Source organism: Ursus maritimus, unplaced genomic scaffold, assembly GCF_017311325.1.
Source record: "Ursus maritimus isolate PB19 unplaced genomic scaffold, ASM1731132v1 scaffold_14, whole genome shotgun sequence".
NCBI lineage: Eukaryota > Metazoa > Chordata > Mammalia > Carnivora > Ursidae > Ursus > Ursus maritimus.
Window position 1 is genome coordinate 3,896,372 of NW_024423786.1, and position 13,438 is coordinate 3,909,809.

The window sequence follows — 13,438 nt, forward strand, 5'->3', positions numbered from 1 at the left end:
TGAGCGACCGTGGTGCCTGTCACCAAGGGTGTGAGAGACTAGATGTGTGCCCTGAATGTGAGTGAGAGTGCAGGGGTGTGTGGGGGGTGCTGTGGGGCTGTGGGCAGGAGGCTCCCACTCAGAGGACATGTGACAGAAGGCAGGCAAGGGTGGGGGGTGGTCTGTGGCCCAGAGTTGGGGCCCCGTTAGCGACTCTGTACGCCGACACCTGTGGCGCATGCATGACGGCGGAGGCCCCTGTCTGTGCGTCGGGGCAACGTGCCGGGGAGCATGCGCGGGGGCTGTATTCCCGGGGTGCACACGTGGGAGGGAAGGAGGCGCGGTCCAGCCGTGTGCGTGTGCGGGCGGCTGTCCAGGTGTGTGCCACCCCCCCTCCCGGGGTGCTGACAGGTGTTCTTTCCCATTCCCCCAGGGCCTCGCAGCAGTGGAGGCGGCTCATTTCGAGGCAGCACCTGGGCCGGCTGTGGGATCATGGCGTGGCTCCGGGAGCCTGCAGGAGCCTGGCTGGCCCTGACCCTGGCCCTGGCCCTGGGCCCGAGCCCCGGCACGGCCGCCCCGAGGCAGGACTGCACGGGTGTCGAGTGCCCGCCGCTGGAGAACTGCATCGAGGAGGCGCTGGAGCCGGGCGCCTGCTGCGCCACGTGCGTGCAGCAGGGCTGTGCGTGCGAGGGCTACCAGTACTATGACTGCCTGCAAGGCGGCTTTGTGCGCGGCCGGGTGCCGGCCGGCCAGTCCTACTTCGTAGACTTCGGCAGCACCGAGTGCTCCTGCCCGCCGGGCGGTGGCAAGATCAGCTGTCAGTTCATGCTGTGCCCAGAGCTGCCCCCTAACTGCATCGAGGCCGTGGTGGCGGCCGACAGCTGCCCGCAGTGCGGCCAGGTGGGCTGCGTCCACACCGGGCGCAAGTACGCCGCCGGCCACACTGTCCACCTGCCGCCCTGCCGGGCCTGCCACTGTCCTGACACTGGGGGCGAGCTCATCTGCTACCAGCTCCCCGGTTGCCGTGGAGATGCCGAAGCCATGCCCGCGGCTGCCACCGGGAACTTCTCAGATGCGGAGGAGGGTGACCCCGAGCGACACTACGAAGACCCCTACAGCTATGACCAGGAGGTGGCTGAGGCAGAAGCTGCAGCGGCCCTGGCGGGGGAGCTCCAGGCGGGCGCTGGGGGCCCGGCTGCTCTGGGAGGCGGCAGTCAGCCGTCCTCCGCCATCCAGGCCACGCCCTGGCCGGCTGCTCTCCCTAGGCCCACGGCGGCTGCTGCCCTGGGTCCCCCGGCCCCAGTGCAAGCCAAAGCCAGGAGAGTGACAGAGGACAGCCAGGGTGAAGGGCAGGAGGAGACAGAGGAATTGGCCATCAAGGAGCAGCCAGCAGCAGGCGGCCCCAGGGGGCTGGATGGACCACCCACTCCAGGCCCAACGGGGCCTGGTCTCCCTGCCCAAGAGGACAAGGCAGAGGCGAGGGCAGGGCCTGAAGAGAACTTAATCCCAGAAGCCCAGCCCACCCCCCACAGTGCTGAGCAGGAGGGAGCTGGGACTGTTCTGGGGTCAAGCACGGTCAGTGTCCCCCTGTCACAGACCACACCGAGCTCTCCTGGGGATACGACAAAGCCCAGCACCCACACCATCCTGGCCACATCTCCCCAAGAGGCAGCCTGGGTCCCACCCACCCAGGAAGTGCCCAAGCAGCCACCCGTTCTGCCCCGTTCTCGGCCAGAGGAAGACAGAGACCCCAACTCTGTTCATTCTGTCCCCAGAGGTGACCCTGAAGGTAAGACCCTATTCTAGTTCCTCCAGGGGCACTCAGCCCAGGGAAGGGCAGCCTCAAGGCCCTGTCAGGGCCCCCAGCTCTCTGCACAGGTGCCTAGGGCTGGGGAAGCTAGGTCTGTGGGGCCAGGCTAGGGCCAGTCAGCCCAGCCCCCACACTACAGGGCAGGTGGCTCTGAGATGGCTCTTTCTCCACCACTGCACTCCTGGGGGCAGAGCGGGTGGGTAGGGGTGAGGTCCCTGTTGCGGTAGGTGCTGGGCTACTGGTGGGGCTGTGGTTGAGGGCCTCTTAGGCATACCTTCTCAGGGCTGGGGTTCCCCGAGGAGGGTTCCAGCTCAAGTGCACGTTGGGCCCAGTGGGGTTCACAGGTGCCCTGGCAGGAAGTGGAAGGTTTCGCAGACCTGGTCCAGCTCCCATCCCCCCTGCCAATAGCCTCTGGGTGTGGCTGTGTTCTTGGTCTCTGAGGTCACAGCAGAAGACACATGGTCTCTCATGGGGCCTCCTTGCAAGAGCCCAGGACCAGGGCTGCCTCCCCTGCCAGCCAGGGGTCCTGTTAACACACATGTCATTCTTGTCCCTGCTCTGTGCGGCGCCCTGCCGGGGCTCCAGCCTACTCAGAGTAGAAGCCAAAGCTCTCTCCAGGGCTGCAGGCTCTGCCCCAGTTGGCCCCATGACCTCCCGGACCGGCTCTTCATTACCCTTGTCTTAGTCTGTTCGTTTGTTTTTTTTTTAAAGATTTTATTTATTTTTATTTATTCGACAGAGATAGAGACAGCCAGCGAGAGAGGGAACACAAGCAGGGGGAGTGGGAGAGGAAGAAGCAGGCTCATGGCGGAGGAGCCTGATGTGGGGCTCGATCCCATAACGCCGGGATCACGCCCTGAGCCGAAGGCAGACGCTTAACCACTGTGCCACCCAGGCGCCCCTATTCTGGCTGCTGTTACAAAAATGCCATAGACTGGGGGGCTTACACCCAGAGCATTTATTTCTCACAGTTCTGGAGGCTGGGCGGGCCAAGATCAAGGGGCCGGCAGACTTAGTGTCTGGTGAGAGCCCTCTTCCTGGTTTGCAGATGGCCATCTGCTCATTGTGTCCTTGCATGACAGAGGAGGGTGCATCTCATCTGAGAGACAGAAGGAGCAAGTTTTCTTGCATCTCTTCTTAGAAGGGCACTAATCCCATCATGAGGGATCCATCCTCATGGCCTAATTACATCTCTCCAAAGGGTCATCTCCACATACCATCCCTATTACGGCTTTTTTTTTTTTTTTTAAGATTTTGTTTATTTATTAGAGAAAGAGAGAGAGAGCACAAGTGGGGCGGGTGTGGGGGCAGAGGGAGAAGCAGGCTCCCCATTGAGCAGGGAGCCTGAGGTAGGGCTCGATCCTAGGACCCCAGGATCATGACCTGAGCTGAAGTCAGATGCTTACCTGACCCTCCCCACCATTAGGGTTTTAACGTATGAAGTTGGGAGTGGGGCATAAACACTTAGTTCCTGTTGACCTTCTCCCTCACCCACTTGGCTTAGCACAGGCTTCCTAGCCCCTTTCAGGTACCTTCCAGCCCCAGGGCCTTTGCACTTGCCACCCCCTCTTGAAATGCTCTCCCAGGTGTCCATGTGCCTCATTCCTTCCCTCTATTAAGCTCTCTTTTCCAGGTCACCTCCCCAGAGAGGCCTTCTCTGACCACCCAGTTAAAAGAGCACTCCACCTTCCTCTTACCCTGCTTTAATTTCTCCTAGCAATATCTGACATTTTAGCACATAGTTAACTTGTTTAATGTTGTCACCCCTAGTAGAATGTTAGTGCCATGAGTGGAAGGGCCACATCTATCATTTTCTCTGCTATGCCTAAGGGCCTTCAGCAGGGCCTGGCAACGCAATTGGTGTTCTGTGAGTATCGGGTAAACAAATGAGTGAATCAGTGGGGGCTTTCTGGCCACCCCCCACCATCCTTTCTCATCCTGGCTTCCCTTCCATCCTATGAACACCTTACACTGACATAGCCCCTCTATTCCATCCATTTGCTCACACTGTTCCCTGCCAGCTCAGGCAGCACCTCCCCTAGGAAGCCTTCCCTGAATCTTTATACCTGTCTGATCCCCTCCCAACACCCCTCCCTGGCTCCCTGCCTCACCTCTGAGGGTACCCTAGGCAGTTGTCTGGCTGTCTAGAGATCCCTCCCCATAGCTGAGAGTCTGTGTCTTGTTCAATCTCATACATGAACCTTCTCTATAAACCTTCGTTAGGCATTAACTGTGAATAGGCCCTGGTGGGCCCTGGGGAGGCAGAAATGGACCACTATGGCCCATATCCACAGACTGGGGGCTGTGAGGGAGGGATGCCTGGGTGGTGTGTGGGAAGGTTTCTTGGAGGAAGGGGCATGAGGGGGCTCCGGGATTTCTGCAGCATTCCCATATACCCACCCTGCTGCCCACAGCTGTGTGGCCTTGGGCAGGTCTTTCAATTGGCCTGGGCCCCGTTTTCCCATCTGTCAAGTACTGTAGCCCATGTTGGGCACAGACTGTGTGCAAAGCTTGTGCACAAGTAGTGAGGGGGTGAAATTGCAGGCTCCTTCTGCCCTGGTGGGAGGATCAGCGGCCCCCCCCAGCCCAGATGGCTCTCCTTCCAGCCTCATTATGGTGAGTGGGGCATAGAACTCACCCTTGCTGAGTGAGTACCTCCTAGGTGCCAGCCCCATTTCTGTGACCTGATCCTTCCATAAGCTGGGGAGGTGGGCTCCTTTAAAACTGGCCACATCAAGGTCAGAGAGGTGTGGCTCATGGCTCCAGGTCACACAGTGGGAGTCGGTGGCCTGGAACCAGGGCAGTGGGCTTCAGGGGGCTCCTCCTTACCCAGCCCTGAGCCTGCAGGATGTGGGGAGCATGCGTGGGGTGGGGTGGGGGCTGTAATGAAGTACATGTGTGCCCAGGGAGTGCTTGCAGGCCTGGCCGTGGAGCATGGTGCATGCAGCGTGTTTGGGTTGCAGCCTCCAAGGGTTCCAAAATAGACACAGCCCCCGCCCCCCATCCCCACCCCTCACCCCAGAGGCCTCTCTGTGGTTCTGGGCCTTTGGAATCTTGGAGAATTACTTTGTTTCCAGGAGCCCTAGTTTTTGTTTTGTTTTTTTTTTCTCTGCCCTGTGCTTTCTCAAATGGATTTTGGGGTGTGGCCTTTGATGAAGGCTGCTTGGGGGCAGGGGCCCCTGATGGGGTGTCCCCTATCCCATCCAAGGGCTGTCCTGGCGGAGGGCCCAGCGCAGGCAGAGCCCAGAGATAATTACCAGGGCACGGACAGGCAGCTGCATTTTTTGGTGTGCAAGGAAAGGAAGGTGTGGGAAGCTGGAGCGGGGAGTGGGGAGAGCTTGCCCTAGCCAGATAAATAAGGACTAGCCTGCCACTGACCGCCCCCGGCCGTCTTTCCTCCTCTCCTCACCCCGTGTCCAGCCATCCCCCACCAGCTCACGAGCTCTGCTCCACTGCCCCCGTAACTCAGGCAAGTGGCTCACTGTTTTGGGCCTCCTTTTCTCCGTCCGTAAGCAGCTGGGAGGTCCCTGCTTCGTGGGGATGTCTTGAAGTTGAAAGGAGCTGATTCCTGTCCAGTGCTGGGCATGGAGCTTAGCACTTGCTGAGTAATTAAAAATGTTAGCCACTGGTTGTCACCCTCCACTCTTCATTCTGCCTATTTATTTCCTCAACAGATGTTTGTGGCCCACCCTCTCTGCGCTGGGGGCTGTGCCTGTGAACAAGGCCAGCACAGCCATCCCCTCCCGAGGTCTCATGGGGGAGGAGGGTGTTCAAGGGATAAGTGCACACACAGATTTATTCATGGCCATAACTGAGTACACGCAGCTCGGGAAAGGTGGGCGGTGGGAAGCCTGATGGGCGGGGGTCGGGCCCGATGGACCATCTTTTGGGAAGTGGGGACCTTGTGGGGGGAGGGCTGGGGCATCCCAAGTGACAGAGGGGCCCTCAGTGCGGAGGAGCTGGGGACGTAGCTTTGCCCTGCTCGCCAGTGGGCGGCCTCGGAGCCGGAAATGACCCCCAGCCATGTTGCCATGGCAGCCCTGGGGCCTGGAGAAGGAGGTTTCCAGCCATTGCCCCGGGCCCGGCTGGGGTGGGGGGTCCTGTCTTTGAGCCGGAGCTGTGCCAGGGATCCTGGCTGCCTCTGAGCATGTCCAGATGTGGCCTAATGGAAGCCACATGCCTGGCTCCCTGGGCTGGGGAGAAGGGGTCCGATGTCTGTTGTCACTCAGGGCACTTTGGAGCATGCCTTCCCCTTCTGCCGCTGGGCTGGTATGATGGAGGGAGCCGGGGGACTTCTGGGCCCCAAGGGAGGGCGTCCTGGGGCAGGGTGGCCCTTAAGATTTCGGAGTTTCTCCCTTCTGGGAAAGGATCCAGCAAGACGTCTCTGGGCCCCCAGACCACGTGGCAGGAAAGGAGCCCCCTTCCTCGGGAGCCTCGTGTAACCAGATTCTGCAGGGCAGGGCTCTTTGGATGCTTTGACATTCTGGTTAACAGAGAAACTTCGAAACTCCAGTAACTATTAATTGCAGACATTGTCGTGCTTGCGTCTTACGCCACCACCATTATAAGTACTCTGTGATAATTAACCCTTTTAATCTGCGTAGTTTACAGCAGAGGAATCGGGCCCCTGGTCCAAGGACACATGTGTGCAGGGAACGATGGATCCAGATGTCCCTCGTATTTCTTCGTGTCTTCATCCCTGTCATTTCTGAGTGCCTGGTGTGTGTGTGGCTGTGACAGATACTGAACGGGCAGTGTAGAACAAAGCCCAGCACAGTCCCTGCCCTTGGGGAGCTCACAGTTTAGTGGGGGAGATAGCCCAGTAGTCACATAGGTGTGACGTTCTGAGCCATGACCAGGGCTGAGGAAGGAGGCAGATATGCTCTCTAAGCCTGTCTCGGGGATCTGACTTCTCCTGGGGATTAGGAAGGCTTCCTGGGGGAAGTGATGTTTGAGCATGAGGGCTTGTTGACTGGGTGGTAGGTGACAAGCCGAGAGGGGACAGTGCTTCAGGCAGAGGACACAGCGCATGTAAAGGCCCTGCAGCTGAAAGGAGGGAATTAGATTGGAAGGAGGCTGTGTGGTTGGTATGAGGCTGGGGAAAGGGTGGGGACCACCATGGTGTTGATCCTCAAGGTGAAGATTTGGGTCTTTGCCCCAAAAGCAATGGGGAGCCACTGAAGGTGTAAGGCAAGAGGTGGTATGGTCTTATTTGGGCAGGGCAGCACTCCCTCTGGGTGCTGGGAGGAGAACAGAGGACTAGTAGTGGGTCTTCCCAACATCTGTGGGTTTCCAACTGCACCTCTAAGCCCCCTCCCCCACCCCAGGCCACCCGGAATCTCCAGGCCTTGGCTGCAGGGGCACAGGAGAGAGGGACTGGACTTGCCCAGACTCTCCCTGTTCCCCAGAGGATCCTTGCAGACCCTGCCCTCTCTTCTCCAGTCTTGGCCTGTGGGAGATTTGTATGGGGCCTAAGGGAACCAGGCTGGGCTTCTGGAGACCTGAGCTCATGTCCCATGCAACAGAATCACCTTCTGCTAGAGCTCCAGGCTCCCGGAGCAGGCAGGGGGAGCTGGCCTGTCGAGGCTGTGGCAGGAGAGCTTACAGGAGGGCCCGGCCAGCCCTTCCTCTCCTCATCCCAAACCACAGGGCCTTGAAATAGGGTCTGACCCTGCTTAGGACTGTGTGGGGCCTGCTGAGAGCAATAGGACAGGCAAACTGGGGGCCTGGGCTCTTCACATCTGCGGTAAGACCCCGTCTGAAGCCCTCCACTCACTCGTTTGATCTGGGGCCGGCGACATCACCCTTCTGAGCCCCTACATCCTTGTTGACAAAATGTCATGGTTGCAAGTGCCTGAGGCTGTAGTGAGGACCAACATGTCAGGAGCGAGGACCCAGACCAGTGTTGCTCGCACCTGTGCCTGCTGTCCTGTTAATACGGCACACGCTCCTCTCCTCGGTCCACTGTTAGCTTCTTTCTGCAAAGCATCTTTGTAAGCAGTAGAATTTTGTTGTGAATATTTTGAAATTAGAAGATTTCACATAAATTTCAGCTCTCAGGCTTTCCTGGAAAATTGGCAGTTGTGGGCACACCTGGCCCGCGTGCCACAGGCTAGCCATTGGGGTTACTGAGAGGAGGCTCCCTGCCCTTCAGACTGGGTTTGCGTCTGCACTTCACCGAGCCGGCTGTCCTCGGTTTCACCAGTGGCCTGGCCCTGGTTGCCAGCTGGGCTGGGTCCTGTGCTGGGGTATCTGTCAGCGCATGGAGTTTCACCCTGTGGTCTCTGTGGTCATCCTAATTTATGGAAGAGAAACTGGCATCCTGAGAGCAGAGGGGGCTTTTCTGGAGGTCACAGGAGAGCTGGGCAGGGGGCTGCAGGCTCCCAGTGGAGGGGTGGGCTCATGGCGGCTCCCACGGAGGACCTGGAGGCACGAGTGGGTCTGAATGGCCTTAGCTGGGCCTCCCTGTGTTTGCCTGCCCCACACCATACAGCACTTGGAAGAAATGGGGCAGGGGCCAGGGCTAGGCCTGTGGTGGGTTTCTTTATGTTAATTTTTAAAACTATGTCTTCTTTTCTTTTCTTTTCTTTTCTTTTCATTTCTTTCAGAATAGCTTCATTGAGATATCGTCACGTACCATAAAGCCCCCCCCCTTAAAGTGTATAATTCAGTAGTTTTTATCAGAGTTGTGCAGACATCATTGGGCTCCAATTTTAGAACATTTTCATCTCTCCCGAAAGAAACCCCGCACCCAGTAGCAGCCACTCCCCCTTTCCTCTTTCTCCCAGCCCCTAGCAACCATCAAGCTCCTTGCTGTCTCCGTGGATTTGCATATTCTGGACATTCCTGGACGTGGAGTCATGCAATATGTGGTCTTCAGGGACTGTCTTCTGTCACTTCGCATAATGCTTTCAAGGTTCATCCACACTGCAGTGTGCGTCACGACTTTGTTCCTTTTTATGACCAAATAACATTCCATGGTGTGGATGTACTGGGTTTTTATCCATTCATCCATGACGGACGTTGTTTCCCACCTTTTAGCCATTATGAGAACTGCTGCTATGGATATTCGTGTGCATACTTTTGTGTGGACAGATGTTTCTGTTTCTCTGGGTAATATACCCAGTGGTAGAATTGCTGGGCCATATGGTGACCGTATGTTTAATCACCAGAGGAATTGCCAGACCGTTTTCCACAGCAGCCGGGCCATTTTGCACTCCCACCAAGAGTGTACGAGGGTTCCGACTTTTCCACGTCCTCACCAACACTTGTTACTGTCTTTTTTTTTTTTTTTTTTTTTTTTCTTTTCCGGGGATGGGGAGGGGCAGACGGAGGGGGAGGGGGAGAATCGTCAGCAGGCTCCACGCTTAGAGCTCCAGCGCAGAGCACGACGCCGGGCTTGATCTCACGACCCTGAGATCATGACCTGAGCCGAAATCAAGGCAGACGCTTAACAGACTGAGCCACCCAGGTGCCCCTTACCGTCGTGTCTTTTTGAGTATAGCCATCCTAGTGGCTGTGAAGTGCTATCTGACTGCGGTTTTGATTTGCATTTTTCTGATGACTCATGATGTTGATCATCTTTTCAGGAGCTTACTCTAGAAAATTCTAGAAAACACAGAACACACAAGCACACATTCTGTTAGCCATTAAAGTGATAACATCATCACAATGTCATGTTGTCTCTGGAAGACTCCGCCATATACTCGTGGGAGAAAAGGCATGAAGAAGGCAACTGATGTTGTCGTGTTGTTATGAAAATAATGCTGATCTCACGGATGCCTGGAAAGTCCTCAGGGACCCTCCGGGCCTAGGACCACACTTGAGAATCAGTGGTCAACCCATAAATACTAGCATATTATGCACACCGTTCTGCCCTGTGCTTTTTCTCTCTGACAGCATATCTTGGGATTCTTCCTGTCTTCACACGGAGAGCTCCCTTACCAGCCAGTGTGTCATAGTCCACGTGTTCCGGCCTTACTTTCTGGTCCCTACTGACAGATGTTCAGGTCGTTTCTAGCCTTTTGCAGTTCAAAAGCAGTGCTCTAGTGAGTGTCTTTATGCTGTCTCCTGGTGTGGCGTGCTGGGTCAGTGTGCATGTCCATTTCTTTACATTTTTTGTGAATTTACTATTGAAGCATAACCAATAGAACCCATCAGAAGCATACAACTCAGTAATACCTTTTCACAAATGGAACACACCATGTGACGCGCACCCAGATCATGAAACGTCAGGAGACAAGCCAGGTCACCCCCTCAGTGCCTGTCCTGGGGAGCCACTGCCCTGACTTCTAACAGCAGCCGTTAGTTTTCTGCTTCCAGACTTTGCTAAATGGAACCAGAGAGTCTGTTCTCTTTCGCGTCTGCTTCTATTGCTCAGCACATCATTCCTGAGGTTGGCCGTGTTGCGTGTGCTGTAGCTGGTCCTTCTGACTGCTGCGAGGTGCACCAGCATATGCAGGGACCCCAGTTTGGTGGTTCATTCTCCCGTCCAGGGGTGCTGGGGTTGTTTTAAGTCCGGGACCATCAGGAAACGTAATTCTGTGCACCTGCTTGAACCAGTCTTCTGAGGATCACTGGCACACGTTTCTTTGGGGAGGTGCGGGCTCCCGTGTGCTCAGTGTGAGGAGACACAGGATGCGCGTATTTGTCACCTCGGTAGGTGTCAGCTGGGCCTCCTTTGAAAGCTGTGCCAGGGTTTTGCTCACACCAGTAATACAGGAGAACGCATTTCCCCCACTTATTTATTCGACAAGTATTTATTGCATTGCTGTAGGTGCTGGGGACACAGCACCGTAATCAGAATGGACAGAATTCGCATCTGTCATGGAGCTTCCGTGCTGGCGGGCTTGGGGAGCGCACGAGCGGTCCCATGCATATGCAAAATCTATGTGAGATGGCACTAGGCGCTAACAAGAAAACGAATCGGGGTGCTATACAGTGTTCTCGGTGTGGCCAACCGGGGAGGTGGAAGACGGTGTCTTGGGGTGGTTTTAGTTCACACGTGTGTTTTGCTCTCCCCATCCCCCTCCTTGGCCAAGGGGTCCTCAGAAAGTCTGGCCATGCTCCCACCAACAGCGCATGGGGCTGCCACCTGGTCTTTCTGGAACTCTCACCGAACCCGTGCCAGTCCTTGTGCTGGGGACACACCTTGGTGATGGTATGAATGATCTATTGCCATGGTAACGTGAGCAGCAAGCCACCCCACAGTGAACTTTTTCATCACTCCCAAGTCCACGGGGCAGCCGGACTCTGCTGCCCTGGGCCAGGAGTGGCTGATGGCAGCTGGGCTCATGCTTGTGAGTGTCTGTGGTGGGCTGGCAGCTCCGCTGGGCCTGGCAGGTGTGGGGCGGTGTCTGCCGGGATGGTTTGTCTCTGCTCTCTGCTCCCTGACCCCTTCAAGCTGGTTAGCCCTGGCTTGTTCTCACCCCGGAAACAGGGCTCCAGGAGAAAGACAAGAAGCACACAGGGTTTTTGGGCATAGGTTCAGAACTAGTAGAACTCTTTCTATTGCCCCATTTTGTGGCCAGCCGGTCAGGAGGCCAGCCCAGTTTCAGGGGCCTCTCTTCCTGGGAGTTGCTGTGAAGTCACATTGCGAAGGGTGTGCATAGAGGAAGGGAGGAGAATTGGGGCTGAGTGTACCCCAGGCCCTGGGCTGGGTGCTCCATGGACCTCATTTCACTTAGGCCTCAAAAGACTTTACAGTGAGTCCCTTCCCACCAGGGGGGAAACGCTTGCCTGGCCAGGCAGCAACGTGGTCCGGCAGCAAATAAGTGGTGGGCCCAGGTCTGAACCTGGGTCTGTTGATGCTGAAGGCATGTCTGGATTTCCTGCTTGCCTCTTTTGGTAGGCCTGGTACAGAGCTCCCAGATTTGAGCTGGCTGTGCCCGTTGCTAGCTATGTAACCTTAGGCAAATTGCCTTCTTTCCTGGGCCTCAGTTTTCTTGTCTATAAAATGGGCTTTCTGAGGGCTCCCTTCTATAGCTATGTTCTCAGTTGGAAGAAGGCTGGTGTTGGGCACCAGATGTTGGGGTCTGTCTCCTAGCAGGGCTCTACTCACAGTTGGTGTCCTGGGTGCTGATTCCAGGCCTGGGGTCTCTGTTGGGAGGGCAACAGCTTTTCCATTCTGGGCTGCTTCCTATTTATACACTGAACCCAAGACAACAGATGCAGTTGTCCTGAGGCTGAACCAAGCCCTTTGGCCTCCTGTACCCTGAGCCTTCCAGAATCCTGGGTGCCTCGGTGAACTGGAGCTGAGAGGTCTGAGCTCAGGGCTCTCCTGAGAGCGGTGTCAGCAATCGTCTGCCTGCCAACACCTCCTCCAAGCCCGGCCAGGAGTTTGTGTGGCCTCTGTGTCCTTTGTCCTGCAGCATCTGGGGCCTTGAGGGGGAGGCCTCTGTAGACCGAGGTCAGCATTGTGTGGGCTGGGGTTCTATGGGGCCCTCCGTGTCCACTCCAGGGTCTCCATACTGGGAAAATGAGCTTGGGGCCGGTCGCACTGGGGATGAACCAGCTTGGTCCTCAGAGGGTGAATCCTTGGGCGTGAATCCTGCCCCTGCTGCTAAGGCTGCGTGACCTCAGGCAGTTGACTCACTGAGCCTCAGTGTCTGCATCTGTAAGATGGGAGAGTGATCTTACCACCCCAGGATTACTGAGAGGAGTTGAAGAAGGAGTGTCAGCCAGCACAGAGCAGCTGCTTGGGACTGAGTTCCTGTCCTTCCCGTGTCGGAGGGCCACTGCACTCTGGGGGCTGGGGCTATGGACTTGCGCTTGTGCTTCAGTGAACAGATGTGTGTCTTTTCTGATGGCCAGGAGTTGTCCCGCTGGTGAAAAAGCAGAGGGGCCAGGCCTGTGGGGTTGGGTGGGGGTATTCACTTCCTGCGCCCCACCCCGGCGCTGTCACTCTTGGCCGCCTCCAGAAGTGCAGTGCAGTGGTCCTCCCTGGCTCTTCCCTCCCCGCTCTACACTTCTGTTCCAGCACCTGCCAATTGAGTCAGCAGACGCCCGGTCCTGAGGTCTTTTCTTCAGTGGCACCGCCTGACTGGGTGGCTGACCTCCCAGAAATGGGGAGGAGGCACCCTCCCTGGGTCTGCACGTGGTCTCCTCTTTCACCCTCACAGGGCTGGCCTGCTTGGGGGAGAGGTCATTACAGGGCAGATGCTGTGCTGGTCACTGGACGTGTATCGGTATGTTACGCCTTGTGACACCCCCATTGCTAGAGGTGAGATAACTGAGGCAGAGGGAAGGTAAGCGAATTGTCCAGGGTCACTGAGGGTGACGAAGCAAACAGACATTTGTCGACCACTGACTCTCGGCCCTTTGTCCTGACCACCTCCCTGGGGTTGCGCAATTGCCTGGCACGAGTATGTAGTTCCCACTGCCAGCAGATGGGGGCTCCAGCCCTGCCCTATGTCACAGACCCACAAGGGGCACATAGGGCCCAGGGTGGGGTCAGCAGGCCCCAAGCTCTGCATGTGCCCTCAGGCACAGAGTTTGGGATTCTGGGGTTTTCTGGGATCCATGTGGGGGAGGGTGGAGGTGGCTGAAGAGTAGAATCTGGCTGCAGGGAGCCGTCTGCCTGGGCACAGAGAGCTCCCAGCACCTGAGAGGGGATCGGGATGTGCGGGGAGAGAGTGAGAGGAGCTGGCC

General features: G+C 56.9%; 1 protein-coding gene across 4 annotated transcripts in view; it reads left to right on the forward strand.

The window, feature by feature from the left end:
- Positions 1–456: 456 nt before the first annotated feature.
- Positions 457–13,438, forward strand: part of FBLN2 (fibulin 2) — a 59,654-nt gene continuing 46,672 nt past the window's right edge. For all 4 annotated transcript variants that reach the window (XM_040628403.1, XM_040628405.1, XM_040628404.1 and 1 more), the window contains exon 1: positions 457–1,768. In XM_040628403.1, coding sequence (XP_040484337.1) covers positions 472–1,768 — 1,297 coding nt within the window. In that variant the 5' untranslated portion in view covers positions 457–471. The remainder of the gene's footprint in view (positions 1,769–13,438) is intronic.